Source organism: Hydra vulgaris, chromosome 11 (genome assembly GCF_038396675.1).
Source record: "Hydra vulgaris chromosome 11, alternate assembly HydraT2T_AEP".
NCBI lineage: Eukaryota > Metazoa > Cnidaria > Hydrozoa > Anthoathecata > Hydridae > Hydra > Hydra vulgaris.
Window position 1 is genome coordinate 18030867 of NC_088930.1, and position 17595 is coordinate 18048461.

The window sequence follows — 17595 nt, forward strand, 5'->3', positions numbered from 1 at the left end:
TTATTAAATTAGTAAGAATAAGTTTGTATTCTAGACATGCGTTCTCATTGCAGACATAAAAACAAATTTCCTCTTTCAAAATACGGATGATTAGGCAGCTATTTTCAGATTTTTATTTTCTAATTTTTTTTGCATTGAGGGTCGTTTTTTAGATTTTACCATAAAATGTCAGTTGTAGGTTGTTTATTTTTTTAATTATGAGTTAAAGTTAACCAGCCACTGAGAGCCCCATGCTGTAGTAGAAGTGAGATTCTTTTCAAGCTTAAATGCCTCCTCCAAGCAATCATAGAGTGTTAGCTTCTTATCAAGGTAAGAATAAGTGGTAGTGTCATCAGCGAACATGAATGCCACCTTGGATGTGAGAATTTCTGGAAGAAATTCTCACATCCAAGGTGGCATTAATATAAATTAAAAAAAGGTGGCGTTAATGTAAATTAAAAAAAGTAGAAGGCCAAGGATAGAACCTTGAGGAACCCCTAAAGTTACAGGGTATGAAGAAGAGTGCTGTTTATCAAGGACGACTTTTATACTATGATTGGTAATGAAGGATTATACTATGATTACTATGCGGTAGTGGTGTAGTGGTAAGAGCGCTCGCTTTGTAAGCGAGAGGTTCGGAGTTCGACTCCCACCACGTCCCTGGAAGTACCGCGCTCAACTTAGTTTCTCCGCGCAGCGGCCTTGCTCGGCAAGGTTCGTGTTTCGGAGTTAAAGAGTTGAGAGAGGGTTGCACCACGAATAATGACTAAAAAAAAAAAAAAAAAAAATTAGTATCCTCCTCGACTGTAGTGGCCCCCCTCGGGCCTTGGGGAGGTGAATAATCTAAAAAAAAAAAAAAAAAAAAAAAAGATTGGTAATGAACTTTTATACTATGATTGGTAATGATCTTACAGATGTTATCTGATACACAGTAAGAAAAGGTTTATGGAGGAGACCAGCATGCCAAACTTTATCAAAGGCTTTAGAAATGTCGAGAGCAATAGTCTTAACCACAATTTTTTTTATGCAGACATGTTTTTTTTTGTTATGTATTCGACATATTTTTTCAAACAAATAAGTTTTTAATACTTTATGTATTAATTTTTAATTGTTAGGAGATCAAATTAACTTATGTTAATTTGATCTCCAGACTTTGTGCTGTTTTAATCTAAATATCTGAAATGGAGTATCAGAAATATTTTTTCAGGTACCCAGCCCCCTAAAATGATGGAGTTGGAGAAAAACGCTTTAAAACTTTTTGTAGTTTGATTACTACTATACTTTTACTATGCTTTTAATATTAATACCTTTATTAAGTTCTTTAAACATTGATAGTAATCTATTATAAAACACTTTCTGGCACAATAGTAACTCAAATAAAAATCTAAACATTTTGTTAATATTTTAAAATTTTCTTACCAAAAAGCAATATAACATACACATAAATTATTATTTAAATATAGAAAACGCTCATATAACGTAGGTGTTGTATGGTGGTGTAATAAAAACAAAATCGTGTTAGTTTTAATAACAAGCCGTATAGAATTATTAATTGTAAAAAGCATATTTTTTGGATTTGATTCTAAATTGAATGTAGTAACCAGACTAGTCTATGGATAGACTTACAACACAGACATAGACAATTCTGTATGTTGTAATGGACACAACAAATGTTTAATTTTTTGTCCTTGTTGTGTCTATCAAATTTTTGATGGTGTCCTAAGATTGCTCAGTTAAAAAATAATTTTCACTTCATAAGTCTACAAAGCATAATTTTTTGTCTATTTGGTGTCTATGATTTTGTCTAAATTTACTTGATTTCATAAAACCAGAAATCTTTCATTACCGAATTATTTGAAGATTGTTATGTAGTAAATTTATAATATTAAAAAAATATTGAAATGACATCAAAACTCCAAATGACGATCATTGCCCATGATTAATTATTGTTTAAAACTTGCGTACATATTCATCAATAAAATGAAAGTAAAAAACATTTTTCTTTTTCACTATTGTTTTATTCACAAACCTAAATAAATTTTAACACCTATTGGAACTTTTTTGAAGTAATCCCAAACTGGAGAGGGCATTTTAAAAATAAATTTTCACGCACATTCACTGAGAATTGAAAAACAACTGAACTGAGTAATTAATGAACTTCAATTGAGCACAAAATAGTCCATTTTGAGGCTTTTAAATAGACATTAACTTTTTAATCAACAGCACACGCTGGACAAAAAATTAAAAAATGAACTTCTGTTAGAAAAATTGTATTTTTAATTTTGTGCTCGTTTTCAGTTTTTGAAACGATGCTGCAGTGAAAATTCAATTACTCGTTATAAGTCCAAATTATATATTAAATAGATCTTCTATACCTCATTAAAAAATCGAGATTGTTCATTTAGTGTCCGTTTTTAAAATGATTGTCTAGAAAGACAAACATTTTTTATAGACAATTCATTTTTGATAGTTGTAATTAAAATTGTTGCAATTAGTGCTTTGTCGAAGTCTATTTTTGTCCTTTTATAATAAGGCCATTAGAGATTGTCTGGTTGCTAATTGAATGACGCGCTGACCTACAAATGTGACAATTGATAGTTAAATATTTTTATCGTCCACCTGTGCTTATATATATAGTAGAGTTACAGAAAATTAAAGCATACAAATACAATATTTTATTGGATTAGAAAAATATGTATAATAATTTATTGCATCATAAAAACATACCTTATCTACACAGTATCACACGTTCTTCAAAACTAATGATACAACTTATATTTCTATTTAAATTTATTATTACTTTGAAATAAATATAAATATAAGTTCTATTGTAATTATATGGCAATTAATTAACCATTTAACTAATTAACTATTTATTAAAAAATATATAAAAGTAAATAAGTCTTCTTCTTGCTCCGCCAATATTTATTTTTATTTATTCGCCTCGAAACTGTATATATTATTAAACGGCATTAAAAAAAAAAAATGTAATGTAAATGTAACTAACTGATTTACTAATGAGATTCTTGAGAAAAATACTACAAATATTTAATATCTGATGCTATTTTTGTAAGAAGTATGCAAAGGTATCCTCTTACAGAAACATTTTGGCGGTTTACAGTTGATTAACAGCACTTAAACCTGATTTTTTATCATTTTGTTGACAGATGTTCTCGCAATCTACTTGGCTTTATTGCCAAATTGGACTATGTTTATTTATAATGCTTTTAATAAAACCCATCTTTGAATATATACCGTTGAATAGCCAAAATCGTTTTTCTTTATTTGTAACATCGCAGAAAGTTGTTTCAATTTTCCTTTAAAATAAGTATTAATATAACTTTACTTGTTAATTATTCAGAAATGTAACTATGCACTAACAAAAGATAACAAACTACAAATATTTTCTAAATATCAATGATTCGGTATTGAATAGGGGTGTCCCGGATAAACTTTTTTTTATATACGTTCGGATATTTTATATACGTTCGGAATGAAAGCTGTAATTTCACAGCAACTCACATTCCATGTGGAAAGCAGATAAGTAGGGATTTAATAAATCTGGTCATAAGAAAAAAGTTTTGCCGAATAATACTCTTATCCGGCAAAAATTGCAAACATTTAAAACAGGAAGTATCTTCCTACCCAGTGGGCACGGTACGTATTTAAAACGTTTTTAAAACGTTTATTTAACACGTTTAGACGTTTTTATAAGGTTTAAACCTAATAAAAACGTCCAAAGAACGTTTTAAAAACGTACTGTGCCCACTGGGTATGTACGTAAGTGTGTACGTAAAGTGTACGTAGTGTGTACGTAAAGGTACAGCATGCTAAATGTATGTGCCTTGTTTTTATCTATTTATTTTTTCCGTCAATATGCACACACTTTACAATTTTATCTTATTTTAGATTTATAGATTGAGAGAAATCTTTAAAAAAATTTTTTTAGAATTATTCCTTTTTGTAGTTTAAACACAAATAGCAAGTTATGGTAGATATTTAGTTCATAAATATTGAGAGCAGGTGGTAAACCACAATTAAATTACTTATTTTAAAATAAAATAATAAATTTCTAAGCATAATTTTAGCCATTTCCTATATCATATATATTTTTTAATACATGGATGAACAAGAGTTTTTATTTGGAAATGCAAACTCCAATTATTATTATAATACAAATACTATTGCAGCAGTGGCGCAATAGCTAAAGTTTGGCTCAGAACTAAGTGGTCCGAGTTTCGACGCCGGCTTCCGCCCAATAAGCGACATTGGCGAGAAAGGAGGCGTTGTTAAATGCTCGTAAGGACTTTTCGGAGCACCTTAATAAACACAACAAAAAATAAATAAAATCTAAATAAACAACATTTTTTTATCTTAGTAATGCCATAGCAACCACAAACATATCTTTTGTTTATTACATGAAAAATTTACTAAAAAGAAAGATGTATAAAATCATTTTCATTTAGATTTTTGAAAATTAGAAATTTGCCGAGAAGTTTTGAAGTTATCTCATAGCTGCAGTTTGAATTATATTTATATATTTTATATTATATATATTTTAGGGAAATATAAGAATATATTTTATTAATCCACAAACATAAAAAAATCAAAAAAGATTTTAAAAATCATGTTTCCAAAGTTTCTGTGGAATGCCAACGTATGACAACGTAACTGTAACACTTTTCTCTTTTGTTATGGGAAAGAGAACAATATTTTGCTTATATATCTTTTTATATATTTACTTTTTATATAACTATTCAGATTTCGACGAAATATTACATTTACATAAACAGTTTATATTGTCTTAAACTGTTTCTTGTTCTCTTTCGTAACATCTCATGTTGAGTTTAGCGCTAAAATTTTATATATGCTCACGCGAGAGTTCATACGTTAGGAAATCTTACATACATTAAAATAGATAAGTCGTCATGCTTATTTAAGAGTTATTATTATTATTATTATTATTATTATATGGGGGTTATTTATTTATTTACTCTGCATATTTTATAACGCTCTTTTATTTGACGTTTAAGTTTTAGTGTAATTTAAGCGGTAAAAATGTTTTTTCGTTGTGTTTCCTACACATTTTAAGAATAAATGCATGATTTAAAACAAATTTGAAAATTTTTGAAATAAATTTTTGTAAGACTTTCGAAATTATATAACTTAATATATAAATTTCTATTCAGAACGAAAGCACTTAGTAAAACGTACAAAATAGTAATCAATACTAAATTATTTATACAATTGCTTTGAATATTTTTCAACAAATCTTAAAAGAATCGAAAATCTTGTTACGCTTGTCTCTTTTAATTATAGCTGTTAAACATCTTAGTAATAAACTAATTTATTATAACTAAATTATATTATTTATTTTTATGTTATCTAATAGCAATGCAACTTCAATTAAACTTTCATTAAATTATATAGAATGTTTTAATTAATTATGCAACTAATTCAAGTAATTAATTATGCAAATAGAATAATTTAGATACGAATTCGTTATCAAATAATCGTTATAAAACGCTCTGCGATGGAGAAAATAAAATTTTAATAGTTTTACTGATTTTATTGCAACGATTGCTCAAAGTTTTAAAAGAAGTTAACGAAAAAAAATATATTCGCGGCAAAGTAAAAATACTTCAAAACAAACTTGTTATTATTGTAAACCATTTTCAAAGCAAAAAAGACAAAAATTTTAACTTAGAAGAGACATTTTAAAAATGTTAAATCATAATCATGTTCTTAATTAAAAAAAAAGGTCTAGTCGATCATGATTTATTGTGGTTTCATTACAACTGTGCGTATTATTAAAATTATTGGTGTGTTACAAATAATACTTGCAACTGTTGCCACTTCAATTGGGATTGCTATAACATTCAAGTTCAGACAAGTTAATCAAGACACAGGTAACGCATACCAAATACCTATTGGTTATGTCGAAACGCCATGGACCACCAAATATTGTGCAGGAGTTTGGATTGGTTTAGTGGTAAACTTTGAAAAATGTGATTTTATATTTAAAATTCTTTTATTTTTCTCTTTACTTTTACAAAAACCTGTTTATTTAGATGCTAGTTGCAGGTGGATTTAATTCTATGTCTGACGTAAAGCCAGAAAAATCAAAATACGTAAGTTAATGTTTTTGAAAACAAAAGTAGTATTAAAACGCTCCGTGAAAACGAAGCTGTGGTTGTTAGAGTAAAATGTAGGGGAGAGCGGGGTAGGTTGTCACGCGGGTTGGTTGTCACAAAGTTTATTACAGGAAATGTAAATAAGATATAGAAATTTCAAATCATACAATAGAAATGTTATATAAAAAAAACATTTTTACAGTAATTTTTATCTTTTTTTAGTGTGTAGAAGAAAAGTTATTCGTTTTTATAGGTTTTTGATATGAAAAAGTTAAATTTCGCCTACTCAGAAATTTTCTTTTACCAAACGAAAATTATTTTATTGTGTTTTGAATGTAGATTTATAAAGTACTTTATTCATTTGAGTAACTTAATCCATAAAAAATTATCATGAAATTCTCATGCTTTTAGGTAAATGTACAGGTGTCCAGCAACTTACTCAGAAGGGGTTGCTTGTCACAAAATATATGGGGATGGTTGTCACAATTGCCTCGACTCCATGCGCTGCAAATTAAACGCCGCTTGCAGATTATTTAGTGGCTTTATTTATTTGTCCGCATTATTTTAATGTTTAAGATATTATTTAAAAATCTAAAGTCAAAGTGTTATATTTGTTTGACTAAATATCTGTAATCTAAATTATTTTTATTTCAACGTGCATAACTTTAGATTGCGATCCAATGTTTAGTATAATTATAGAAAAAGGATTACAGAAGTTCAACTGTTTATTGTTTTGTTTACAAACTAAACAACTAGCTGTTGTTTAGTTTGTAAAACTGTCTGTTGTTTTGTTTGTGCATTGTTTATATTTAGTGGGTTTATATATATATATATATATATATATATATATATATATATATATATATATATATATATATATATATTAATGTTTTGTTTACATTATTTGCAAATATTTTTCTTTGATTAGTAATAAACATGGTACGAAATTTTAAAAGAAAAACTAATAGAGGTTATACTTCTGGAGATGTCATAATGTGTGCTGTTAAAGATGTAAAGATTAATAACATTTCTATTAGATCAGCAGCAAAAAACCATGGCATTAATTACAGAACATTAGCACATTATTGTAAAAAAATTATTATTATTACTAACCCATCACATGGTTCTATAGCAGATCTAATTGACAAAAATGAAACCCCACCTCCCTGAATGTTATAGGATACAAAAGTCGATTGATATTGCCAGAAAAAGTAGAAAAAGAACTGGTCACCTACCTGTTGCGAGCAGCAGATATATATTTTGGTTTAACTCCTACCGAAGTAAAAAAACTTGCTTTCCAGCTAGCAATTAAAAATAATATGAAGGTTCCCAATTCTTGGGTTGTAAAGGAACAAGCTGGTAAGGATTGGTGTACAGGATTTATAAAGCGCCATTCAAATATTTCCATTAGGCAACCTGAAGCTACTAGTTTAAGTCGAGCGACAAGTTTCAATAAGCAGAATGTTGCATCATTTTTTAGCAATTTGCAGTACTGTATGCAAAAATACTCGTTCTCACCAAATTACATTTGGAACATGGACGAAACTGCTGTAACTACTGTACAGCAACCTAAAAAGGTTATTGCGAAAAAAGGATTAAAACAAGTAGGAGCCATCACGTCAGCTGAAAGAGGAACTCTTGTAAAATTAGCATGCACAATAAATGCTATTGGAAATAGCATTCCACCTTTTTTTATTTTTCCTCGTAAAAACTTTAAAGATCATTTCCTAATCAGTGCACCAACAGGAAGTGCAGGAGATGCAAATCCAAGTGGCTGGATGAAAGAAGAAAACTTTGTAAAATATCTAAAACATTTTGTAGGCAATACAAAATGTACTAAAGAAAAGCCTTGTTTATTGTTGCTTGACAATCACGAAACCCATCTTAGTATTGAAGGATTAGATTTGGCAAAAAATAATGGAATAGTAATTCTTACCTTCCCACCACATTGCACACATAAGTTGCAGCCCTTGGATAAGGCAGTTTATGGTCCTCTCAAAAACTATATAAATACTGCTATGACATCATGGTTAGTAATGAATCCTGGAAAAACTGTTACAATATATGATATTCCAAAAATAGTAAACATTGCATTTCCAAAGGCTGTATCTCCCCACAATATTTTAATTGGTTTTACTGCAACAGGTATTTACCCGTTAAATCCTGATATTTTTACTGAAATTGATTACTGTCCTAAGTATGTAACTGATCGCCCTGACCCACCTTGTTGCTGATTCAAATAAAAAAGACTGTGAATCTTATTCAATGCAACCAGAACCAGCAAATAAAAGATTTAAAGAATCTATTCAGATACCAGATAATCAGGTAGACATAACAATAGAAGATCCAGTTGTATCAAATAAAACCTCTAATCAGAACCCAATCACTACATTAGGTTTTAACAATTCAATCATACCACCTGAGAGTATTAGGCCTCTGCCTAAAGCAGGCCCGAGGTTAGCATCAAAAAGAGGTAGGAAAAAGCGGTCAACTATAATTCTTACTAACACGCCTGTCAAAGCATGGCTTGCTAATTATAAAAAGAAGAAAACTAATAAAAAAATTTTTATTAGGAATTGTAAATCATTTACGAATGGAAGTAAAAAAGAATTAATAAAAGCAAATCTTGCTACGAAAAAACCTTCTATAGTCTTAAATTCATCTGAAGATGAAGAGTATCTATGCATCTATTGTTTTGAATCATTTTCTAATAGCAGATCAAGAGAACAGTGGATTCAATGTCAGGTTTGCCAAAAATGGGCTCATGAAGAATGCACACCAGGCTTACAACAGTTTATTTGTGAATTGTGTTCTTTATCCAATAATTTTTAAAAAACCAAATTTAAAAACATTTATAGTGATAAACTAAATTTGTTAAATGTGTTATATTTAAAAAATATATATTTCAGTTTATAGTATTTTATTTTTATTTTTTTTAGTAAAACATAAACGAAATTAATTTGTACTCGTTTTACATTAAATTCTTATCTAAACTTGTCAAAATCCAAATGTGACAATCAACCCCGCACCATGTGACAACCTACCCCGTGAGCGGGGCTAGTTGTCACACAGAAGTGGTCTTTGAAAAATGATTTTACAGCAATAAATATTTGACTCAATGTCATAAAAATATTATAATAGTTACTAGAAATAGTTAAACTAGCTTTGTGCAAAGTTTGGCATTGATTGGATGAAAATTAAAAGCTGAGCAGCCTAAAATGTAAAATGTGTGACAACCAACCCCGCTCTCCCCTACGTATTTATATGAATTTTATGTAAAATATAATTGCATGATCGCGACAAGTGAGCTGGGGGGGGGAGCTGTGGTTTTCTCTCCCCCACTTTTTGTTTTTGTTGCACCTCTATTTAAACATATTTTTTAATATTTAAAAAAATTTACAAAAACTTTGTTCTTTAAATGTGTAATAATAAAAATATATTAAATAATAAACTAATAATAAAAATTAAAATGGCGCAAATTATTGTAAACGCATCGGTTCTACGTTTTCTAAACATATCTTGAATTTGCTATAATGTTTTATAAAGGTCTCATACTATATAAAACTTGTTTTTCAAAAGTAAGCTTTGTTTATCGTTTTTTCTTTTCTTTAACTTTCCACATCACGTACGCATTTAATAATATTGTATTTGAAGTCCATATTTTAAAAAACATTTTTAAATAGTAAAGTTTTACAGAAAACATATGGAAATTACGAGAAATTACGTGAAACAAAAATAAATTGAATGAATTGTTATATTGTAAGTATGAAATTATATTTAAAATATATAAAAATATTTAAAATATATATACAACTATTCTAAAAACAACCAAATACTAAGTTAACAAAAAAAAAAAAAAAAAAAAAGTAAACAAAAAGTCTCTTTGAATCTTCTAAGATTTAAGCTAAAACGCTTACTTTTGATTGTTATAACCACAGCCTCGCTTTATAAGCACAGCCTCGTTTTAAAGAATTTATAAAAATCTCTGTCGGAGATATTGATGAAAGGTTCCATTAAATAAATAATAATGCCGCAATTGTGGACGCTTACACGCGGGTACCCAAGCATATACATAAATTGACAGACAAAATGAGAATGATTACCAGTATTACAAGTATTAATAAATTCTAACATTTAGAACCGAAAAAAAAAATTTACCTTTAGTTTGTTCCAGCTACCACTTAAGGTTTGTTTTATTCGAAGTTTTTAAACCTTCTACCTTTCCTTATAGATAAGTACAATGATTAGAAATTTTTTTTTTAGAAATTTAAAAGAGCATTTTATTTGTGGTTATATTGTTTTTTTACTTTATCTTATTCCCATGGAGGCTACATTGTTCTTAAGTGCAAACAAAGTTTTTTTTCTTCCAAATTGAAAAGCGTTTTTCTAAAAGAGGAAGCAAAGTTCATTATTCCAAAATAGAGTTTTTTCAACATACGTATTCTTTATGGATAAAGGAACAAATCTAACTATGTTAGTTTAATGTAGATCAGATGTATAACTTGTTACATGTTAGTTTGAATAAAAAAGTTCTTTATCATATTTATTTACGATTACAAAATTATTGATATTCAAAAAATATTTCGATAGTTAAATTATTTGAAAAATAATGATAATAATAATAACTAAAATATTGAAAAAAAAAACGCTCTTCAGTTTGCTTTATTATTTTTATTATGCAAAATCTTTATACTGAATAGGTTCTTAGTCGTAAATATTATATAAATATACTAAAAATTACATAAAACACTGCTCTCCTAGATGTCTAGTTAAAATGCTTGAAGTAAGAACAAAGAAAACAAAAAGTAAAAATAAATTGTAAAAATTAAAAGCCAAAGTAAAAATTAACTTGCATGGCCGACGACACAGTTTTCGAAGTGGAGGGGCACAATTGCAAATTTCAAAAAAAAGTCCTCTATATCTAGAAAAAAAGTGGGGGAGCACGTCCCCCCCCCCCCCCGGTGTCGTCAGCCTTGGCTTGAGAAAGTGATCAAATAAATATATTGCAAAGGGTCGTCTATAAATTACGTCACACAATTTTGACAGTTATGGCCCCTCCACCCTTACCTTAGGAGGCTCATTAAAACGTGATGATTTGTTTCTACAAATCGTTACGTTTTACTCAGCCAGTTTTACTAATTTTTTTTTACTTCTATAATATAACGGCGTTTATATAAAGTTATAAAGTTTTGTTGGCGTTTATATAAAGTTGTAAGGTTTTGTTGGCATTTATATAAAGTTGTTAAAATTTTGAGGCGCAGGTAGCACATTATCTGAGAAAGTGTTTCTTTTGAATTTTTGATGTTTTATTATGAAGTACTTTTATGTGTTTTAACTATTGCTATTGTTTATTAATAGTTATACTTATTTATGGTTTTTATTTTTCAAAGTTTCACAGAATAAGTGACTGACTGATAAAGGAAATGGAGTGTACTTACATCGACTGACTTATAGGGATAGGCACAATGAAGTTTATTAACAATATAATTTTTTAAGTTTATTAACTGTTACTGTTGTTTAATAATAATTATATTTTTAATATTTATATTACTAATAGCTACTTTTCCATTGATGATATATTAACTAAACCATTGAGTGATAAAGTTGAAGACGCAGCGGTTTCTACATCTACTAAAATTAAAGTCAACTTTAAAATTCAATTTAACTTAAAGTTAAATTGAAATAGCCGCAGTCGAGCGTCATTCATCAACTGAGAGTTTATGTTTTAATAGAAGCACTCTTTTAGTCAAAATGAAGGTTTTTCTAACTTTAAAATTAAAAAAAAAAAAAAAAATTGGCGTAACAAAATCAAAATGCTCCTCCCAATTGGCTTTCCTCCAAAACCTATATAACATACTAAATGCTGCATAAATAAAAAACCCATAACAGCATACACAAGGCATGTAAACAAAGACTCGATTGAGATCTTTAGACAGCTTTTGCATGAAATCAATTGGGAATTATTAAATGATTGCAATGACACGCGTAGCGCATTCGATTTCTTTATCCGCGTCTTTACAAGGCAATATGATAAAGTTTTTCCTAAAATTCAGAAAATTATAAAATCCAAAAGTGTGCATAGCCTGTGGATGACTAAAGGTCTTTTAAAATCATAAAAAAAATAGCTATACGAAAAATTTTAAAAGAACAAGGCTATGAAAACAAAACTAAATATAAAAAATACAAAAATTATTTCGAAAAAATAAAAAAGCAATCTAAAAATAACTTCTATTCTGGTCTTCTCCAGAAATCATTTGGAAACGCTAAAAAAAACTTGGACTATAATATAAGAAATAACATGGAAAACAAAAATTACATTTAGCAACCTGCCTAATCGACTGAAAACCGATAAAGGTGAAATTTTTAATTAATAAAAATTGCTGAGAGACTGAATAATTTTTTTTATAAATGTTAGGGAAAATTTAGCCAAAGAAATCTCTCCAAGTAGCAAAACATTTCAGTCTTTTTTGAAAAAATCAGATTTTATTATGGACAATTCGGAACTTTTGATTGAAGAACTTCGTTCAGCTTTTGACTTGCTTCAGACAGATAAAAGTTCAGGTCTTGATGAAATTAATGCAAATGTTTTGAAAAGTGTCTTTGATGTTATTGAATTGCCTCTTTTCATTATTTTTAAAACTTTCATTAAAAAACGGGGACTTTCCCGATCCATTAAAACTTGCTAAAATAACTCCAATTTATAAAAACGGCGATAATTCTTTAGAATCAAACTACAGACCCATTTCAATTCTTTCCTGTTTTTCAAAGGTTCTCGAACGTATTATGTACAATAGAATATATAACTTCATTGATAAAAACAATATTTTATACACTAAACAGTTTGGGTTTTGGAGAAATCATTGCACTGAGCATGCAGTGATGGATTTAGCTAGCAATATTTTGAAAGGATTTGATGACAATAATTATACACTTGGAGTTTTTGTTGATTTGTTGAAGGCATTCGACACTGTCGATCACGAAATCCTCCTCTATAAATTAAAAAATTATGGAATTCAAAATTCTAATATAAAATGACTACAGTCTTATCTACAAAATCGTAAACAATGTGTGACGTATGATTTAACTTGTACGCAGTTTGAAGTTATTAGCTGTGGTGTCCCTCAGTGTTAAATACTTGGTCTTCTGCTGTTTCTCTTATACATTAATGACATCTACTTATCCTCTAAATTCCTTAATTTCGTTCTTTTTGCTGATGATACTACTATGTTTTTTTCGGGGTCTAATTTAAAGTTTGTTTTTTCTACTGTAAACACAGAGCTAATAAATCTTAATGACTGGTTTAAAGCCAATAAACTGGCCGTAAACATTGATAAAACTAAATACATTCTGTTAATAAAACCTTCGAAAACTGATAACATACCCCTGAAACTTCCTGATTTATTTATAAACAACATTAAAATATAAAGAGCTCATTCAAACAAAAGCAAGCGAGCCGGTTAATTATAAATGCAGGTAGATATGCATGCGCTGAGCCTTTACTTAAAAAACTTGATGTTTTAAACATTTATGAACTAAACATTTATCAAAGTCTGATATTTATGTTTAAAATTCATAACAACATGCTTCCAACATATTTTCAGCCTCATTTCACCTTAATTAATCACAAATACTCTACAAGACATTCCATTGGGAATTTTTTTATCCCTACAACATCCCTTAAAAAATCAGACTTCTCAATTACATGTCGAGGACCACGTTTGTGGAACTATATCTTGAATAAAGACATAAAAAATATAATTTCAATTGAATTATTTAAAAGAACAGTTAAACGATATTTACTAAGTTTAAATAATAAAAACATTTTTTTGTATTTTTAAAAACACTTATATATTGATTTGTTAACACGTATATATGCATCTTATAACTTATGTATATTTTATGAACTGTAATATGTTATAATATGTATAAAACTTGAAATATGTACAAAATTTGTAGAATGTATATAAATTATATATTTTAGGAACTTAATACGTAAAACTTTATTGAAATTTTCACGAACATAGGAGCAGGGTGATTAGGCGCATTGTCTTCTACTTGCTCCTGATAGAATATAAAGATTTAATTTTTAATTTTTACAAAAAACAATGTAAAATGATTGTTTATTGACGAAATATATATATATATATAGTATAACCAATCGTCATTAAATTGCAAGCCCCTCTCCCCCACTCCCTATTGCGTGACGTAATTTGCGGGTGACCTCCAAGCAAAACCTTTTGTAATCAGGTTCATATTGCAGCTCATTGGTATATGCTTTTGAAGCCGTTGTTATATGTGAACGTTTTTATTAGATATATGCTTCCTTGGTGTTGAATTTTGTTGTGGCAGTATTTTCTATTATAATAATTACTTATATTGGCAAAGCATTAATCTGGTTCAAATCGTGCTCCTATACTTATCACGATGGAGAAACGATTGGCACAAATAGCTGCAGCGAACAAGATAAAACAACTGGTGCAAGTTATTATTACACATTTCTTGTAACTCTTATTTTAGTTATCCCACTTGTGATAATAAATAACTACTTAATTTTCGTTGCCAATTCGGTATTATTTGAAGGTTTGTGTAGCGGACTCTGCTTCAGAAAGATTGTGTACAAATACAAAGACTCCAAAAATCGGGCGGTAAGTCAAATCAAATATGTTACTTTACTTTATTTTTTGCTTTATCTGTTATTATTTTTTTGTTTTTAGTATTTTTATTTATTACATCTTATCTTAAAAAAATATTTTAAAAGTGACAAGTAACCAAAAAGTAATTTAAATTAGTTTTTTTGTGTGTTATTTGTTTAATCTATTATATCAATTTACGAATAATATTTAGCTATTATATCAATTTACGAATAATCTATATATGAAAGATCTGTGTATGTGCCTAAATATATGATTTTAATATTGCGGTAATTCAAATAAAGAAAATGTATGTCTATATAATATTTAAATTAAAATATAATCATTTGATAACGCTTTGAAAGAGACTGCCAGGTCTTATGTCGTGTCATGTACGTTTTTATCCAAGAGTATTTGTCTTTTAACAATAGAAAAGAGCTTCTTTTTTTTTCAAACTCAAACAAATTGCTTAGAGTCTCTACTGTTCCGACAAAGCCTTTGGATTTTTTTTACGATTTTCTATTTTTATTGAGCAAATTCTTTTGAATAAAAAAGTTTTTTTTGTAACGTCCATTTAAAATGCTTAAAAGGCCTCCTAAATGTTACCATTTTGCACCATTTTTGACTCTTAGCAATTTGTTCGCATTTTCAAAAAGTTCTTTTCTATTGTTATATAATATACTTTTCTATTGTAAACACTTTTGAACAAAAAACGTTTCATTTGAGTGACAAGCCATAAAACCTGGCGGTTTCTTTGGCACACACCGCTAATTGGCCTCACACACGAAACGATGTGTTCATCTTTTGAGATTTTATTATAATTTTTATGTATCTGTCTATTACGGTATCGATTTTAGAGTTAAGATCTGCGACATGTTTTGCAAAGCGTTTGTTTTGTAAAGATATATTTGTTGCGGCGCCCACGACACCGGGAGGTAGGGGGGCGGGGGCACGTGGCCCCCACTTTTTTTGTGAAGGACCTTCTTTTTTTTTGTATGAAATTCTAGATATAGAATACCTTTTTAAAAAATTGGCAATTGCGCCCCCTCCTCCCACTTTAAAACCCGTGTCGTCGGCTATGATTTGTTTTCTCTTTTAGAAATTTCATATAAACTTTTTAATAATATTTTTAAAATTTTGTTTTGAAAGTAGAACAGTTTAAGTTTAATATGTTCAGTTTGTTTTTTGTTGTAGTTATTGTTTTTATTTACTTTATTGGTATTCAAAACTTTGTTCCCTTAAAAAAACAGATGAGTGGAAACTCACCTTTAACATCGAAGATATATTGAATTAAATATAATTAAAGCATTAAAGATATTTAATTTTCTACATCCATTTTCTAAATTGAAAAGTTTTCGCGATCTCATGCCTTTCACGCAGTGAAAGAATCTCTTTTTCATTTTGATGACTTAATTAAAAACAACTCCAAAGTAACATTCTGAAACGTTTATCGAACGTAAAATTTCAAAGTTTGTCATAATTTTCTTTAAAAATCCGCGTAATCTAATATATTACTAAAATAATCATAACTTCCTGTTAATTAATCAGACTTACATGAATGAAGTTTTGCCATTGTATTATTTATTTTAAGCACTTTCTAGTTATTATCATTGTGCATTTACTAAAAATTAGAAATTATGACAAGCAGCTAATTATAATATATTCTACTACTATTATTATTATATAAAAGAAAATGCAGTAATCATTATTTGAAAGTCGGTTACTTTTTTTAATAATATTTTAATACCAATTTTTTTAGATCAGCTTTAAAACTAAAAATACTCGAGTGTTTGACCAGGAAATGCAAAACTTTCCGCAACAAGAGATTTTGAAAGATTCATTTGTTGTATGAAATAAACTCGTGTAATTTTCAATTTTCCAGCTTAATTATTAAATATAATTAATTAATTATACAGATAATGAGTTCATAAAATAGTTATAAAATTTTAAATAAGATTTTATAAATATTATCTTTATGACGCATTTTTTACTAATTTTTTTTAAATTGTTTTTTGTACTTGATTTGAATTGTAACTTTAACGAAAGTATTTTTATATAATGTATTTATTTAGCATTTATCAAGATTATATTTGTGTAAGTTACTTTTATTACCTATAAAACTATTGAATTCAATGGGTTTGTAGTTTTCTACAGTAATATGATACTAATCTGAAACTGTTATGATAAAATGAAACATTTATATTGGGACTGATGAGGATAATAATTTTTCTGTCCCTCAGTGGACCAAAGAGATTGCCAGATTCCGCGCAATCAAACGAAACATTTTTTAATTTGAAGTATTTGTTTTAAAATAATAAAAAAGATTATTTTAAAAATTTAATGGGAGCAAAAGGTTAGATTGAGGGCTACATACCCATTTAAGGAATTTTTATTATTTTTTATTTGCTTTTCACTCCCTTAATCATTTATTGAAATTTAGATTTCGAAAAATAATATTATATTAAAACACGTTTAAGACATTAGTGATGGTATAAGGCCCCCAAGATCCAATAAAAAATATATAACTTTTTATTTTATTTTTATTTCTCTATCGTATTTAAATGAACAGAACAAAATTAAAAACATTAATAAATATGTATAAAATACATTTATAACCAATATGTAACTGAGCAATACTAACACTTCTTCAGATAAAATCACAGAAGTCTTTTAAACTTATTCCCAGTGACAAATCCAAGGAAGGGGAAGGGATATGCATCAACCCCACCCCTCACTAGAATTTCAAAAATAAGTTTTTTTCAAATTTAGAGACCTTTTTGTCAATTTAATGAGCTTTTTTTTTTTTTTTACTTTATTTAGCTTTGGTATCAAAATCCCCCTCCCTACCCAAA

The 17595-nt window shown here is 28.3% G+C and overlaps 1 protein-coding gene across 1 annotated transcript; it reads left to right on the forward strand.

Moving 5' to 3' along the window:
- The first annotated feature begins 5539 nt into the window (after positions 1–5539).
- On the forward strand, positions 5540–16854 carry LOC100209175 (uncharacterized). The gene is made up of 4 exons (XM_065810326.1): positions 5540–5971; positions 6051–6110; positions 14426–14758; positions 16503–16854. The coding sequence occupies exons 1-4, from the start codon at positions 5753–5755 to the stop codon at positions 16593–16595; spliced, it is 705 nt and encodes a 234-aa protein (XP_065666398.1). The 5' UTR covers positions 5540–5752; the 3' UTR covers positions 16596–16854.
- Positions 16855–17595: the final 741 nt, after the last annotated feature.

Bases quoted from the DNA above. Each gene is read 5' to 3' on its own strand.
- LOC100209175 (XM_065810326.1), top strand. From the start codon at position 5,753: ATGATTTATTGTGGTTTCATTACAACTGTGCGTATTATTAAAATTATT. The intron at 6,111-14,425 runs GTAAGTTAATGT...CGTTTTTATTAG, and splicing joins AGCCAGAAAAATCAAAATAC to ATATATGCTTCCTTGGTGTT. The intron at 14,759-16,502 runs GTAAGTCAAATC...CAATTTTTTTAG, and splicing joins AAGACTCCAAAAATCGGGCG to ATCAGCTTTAAAACTAAAAA.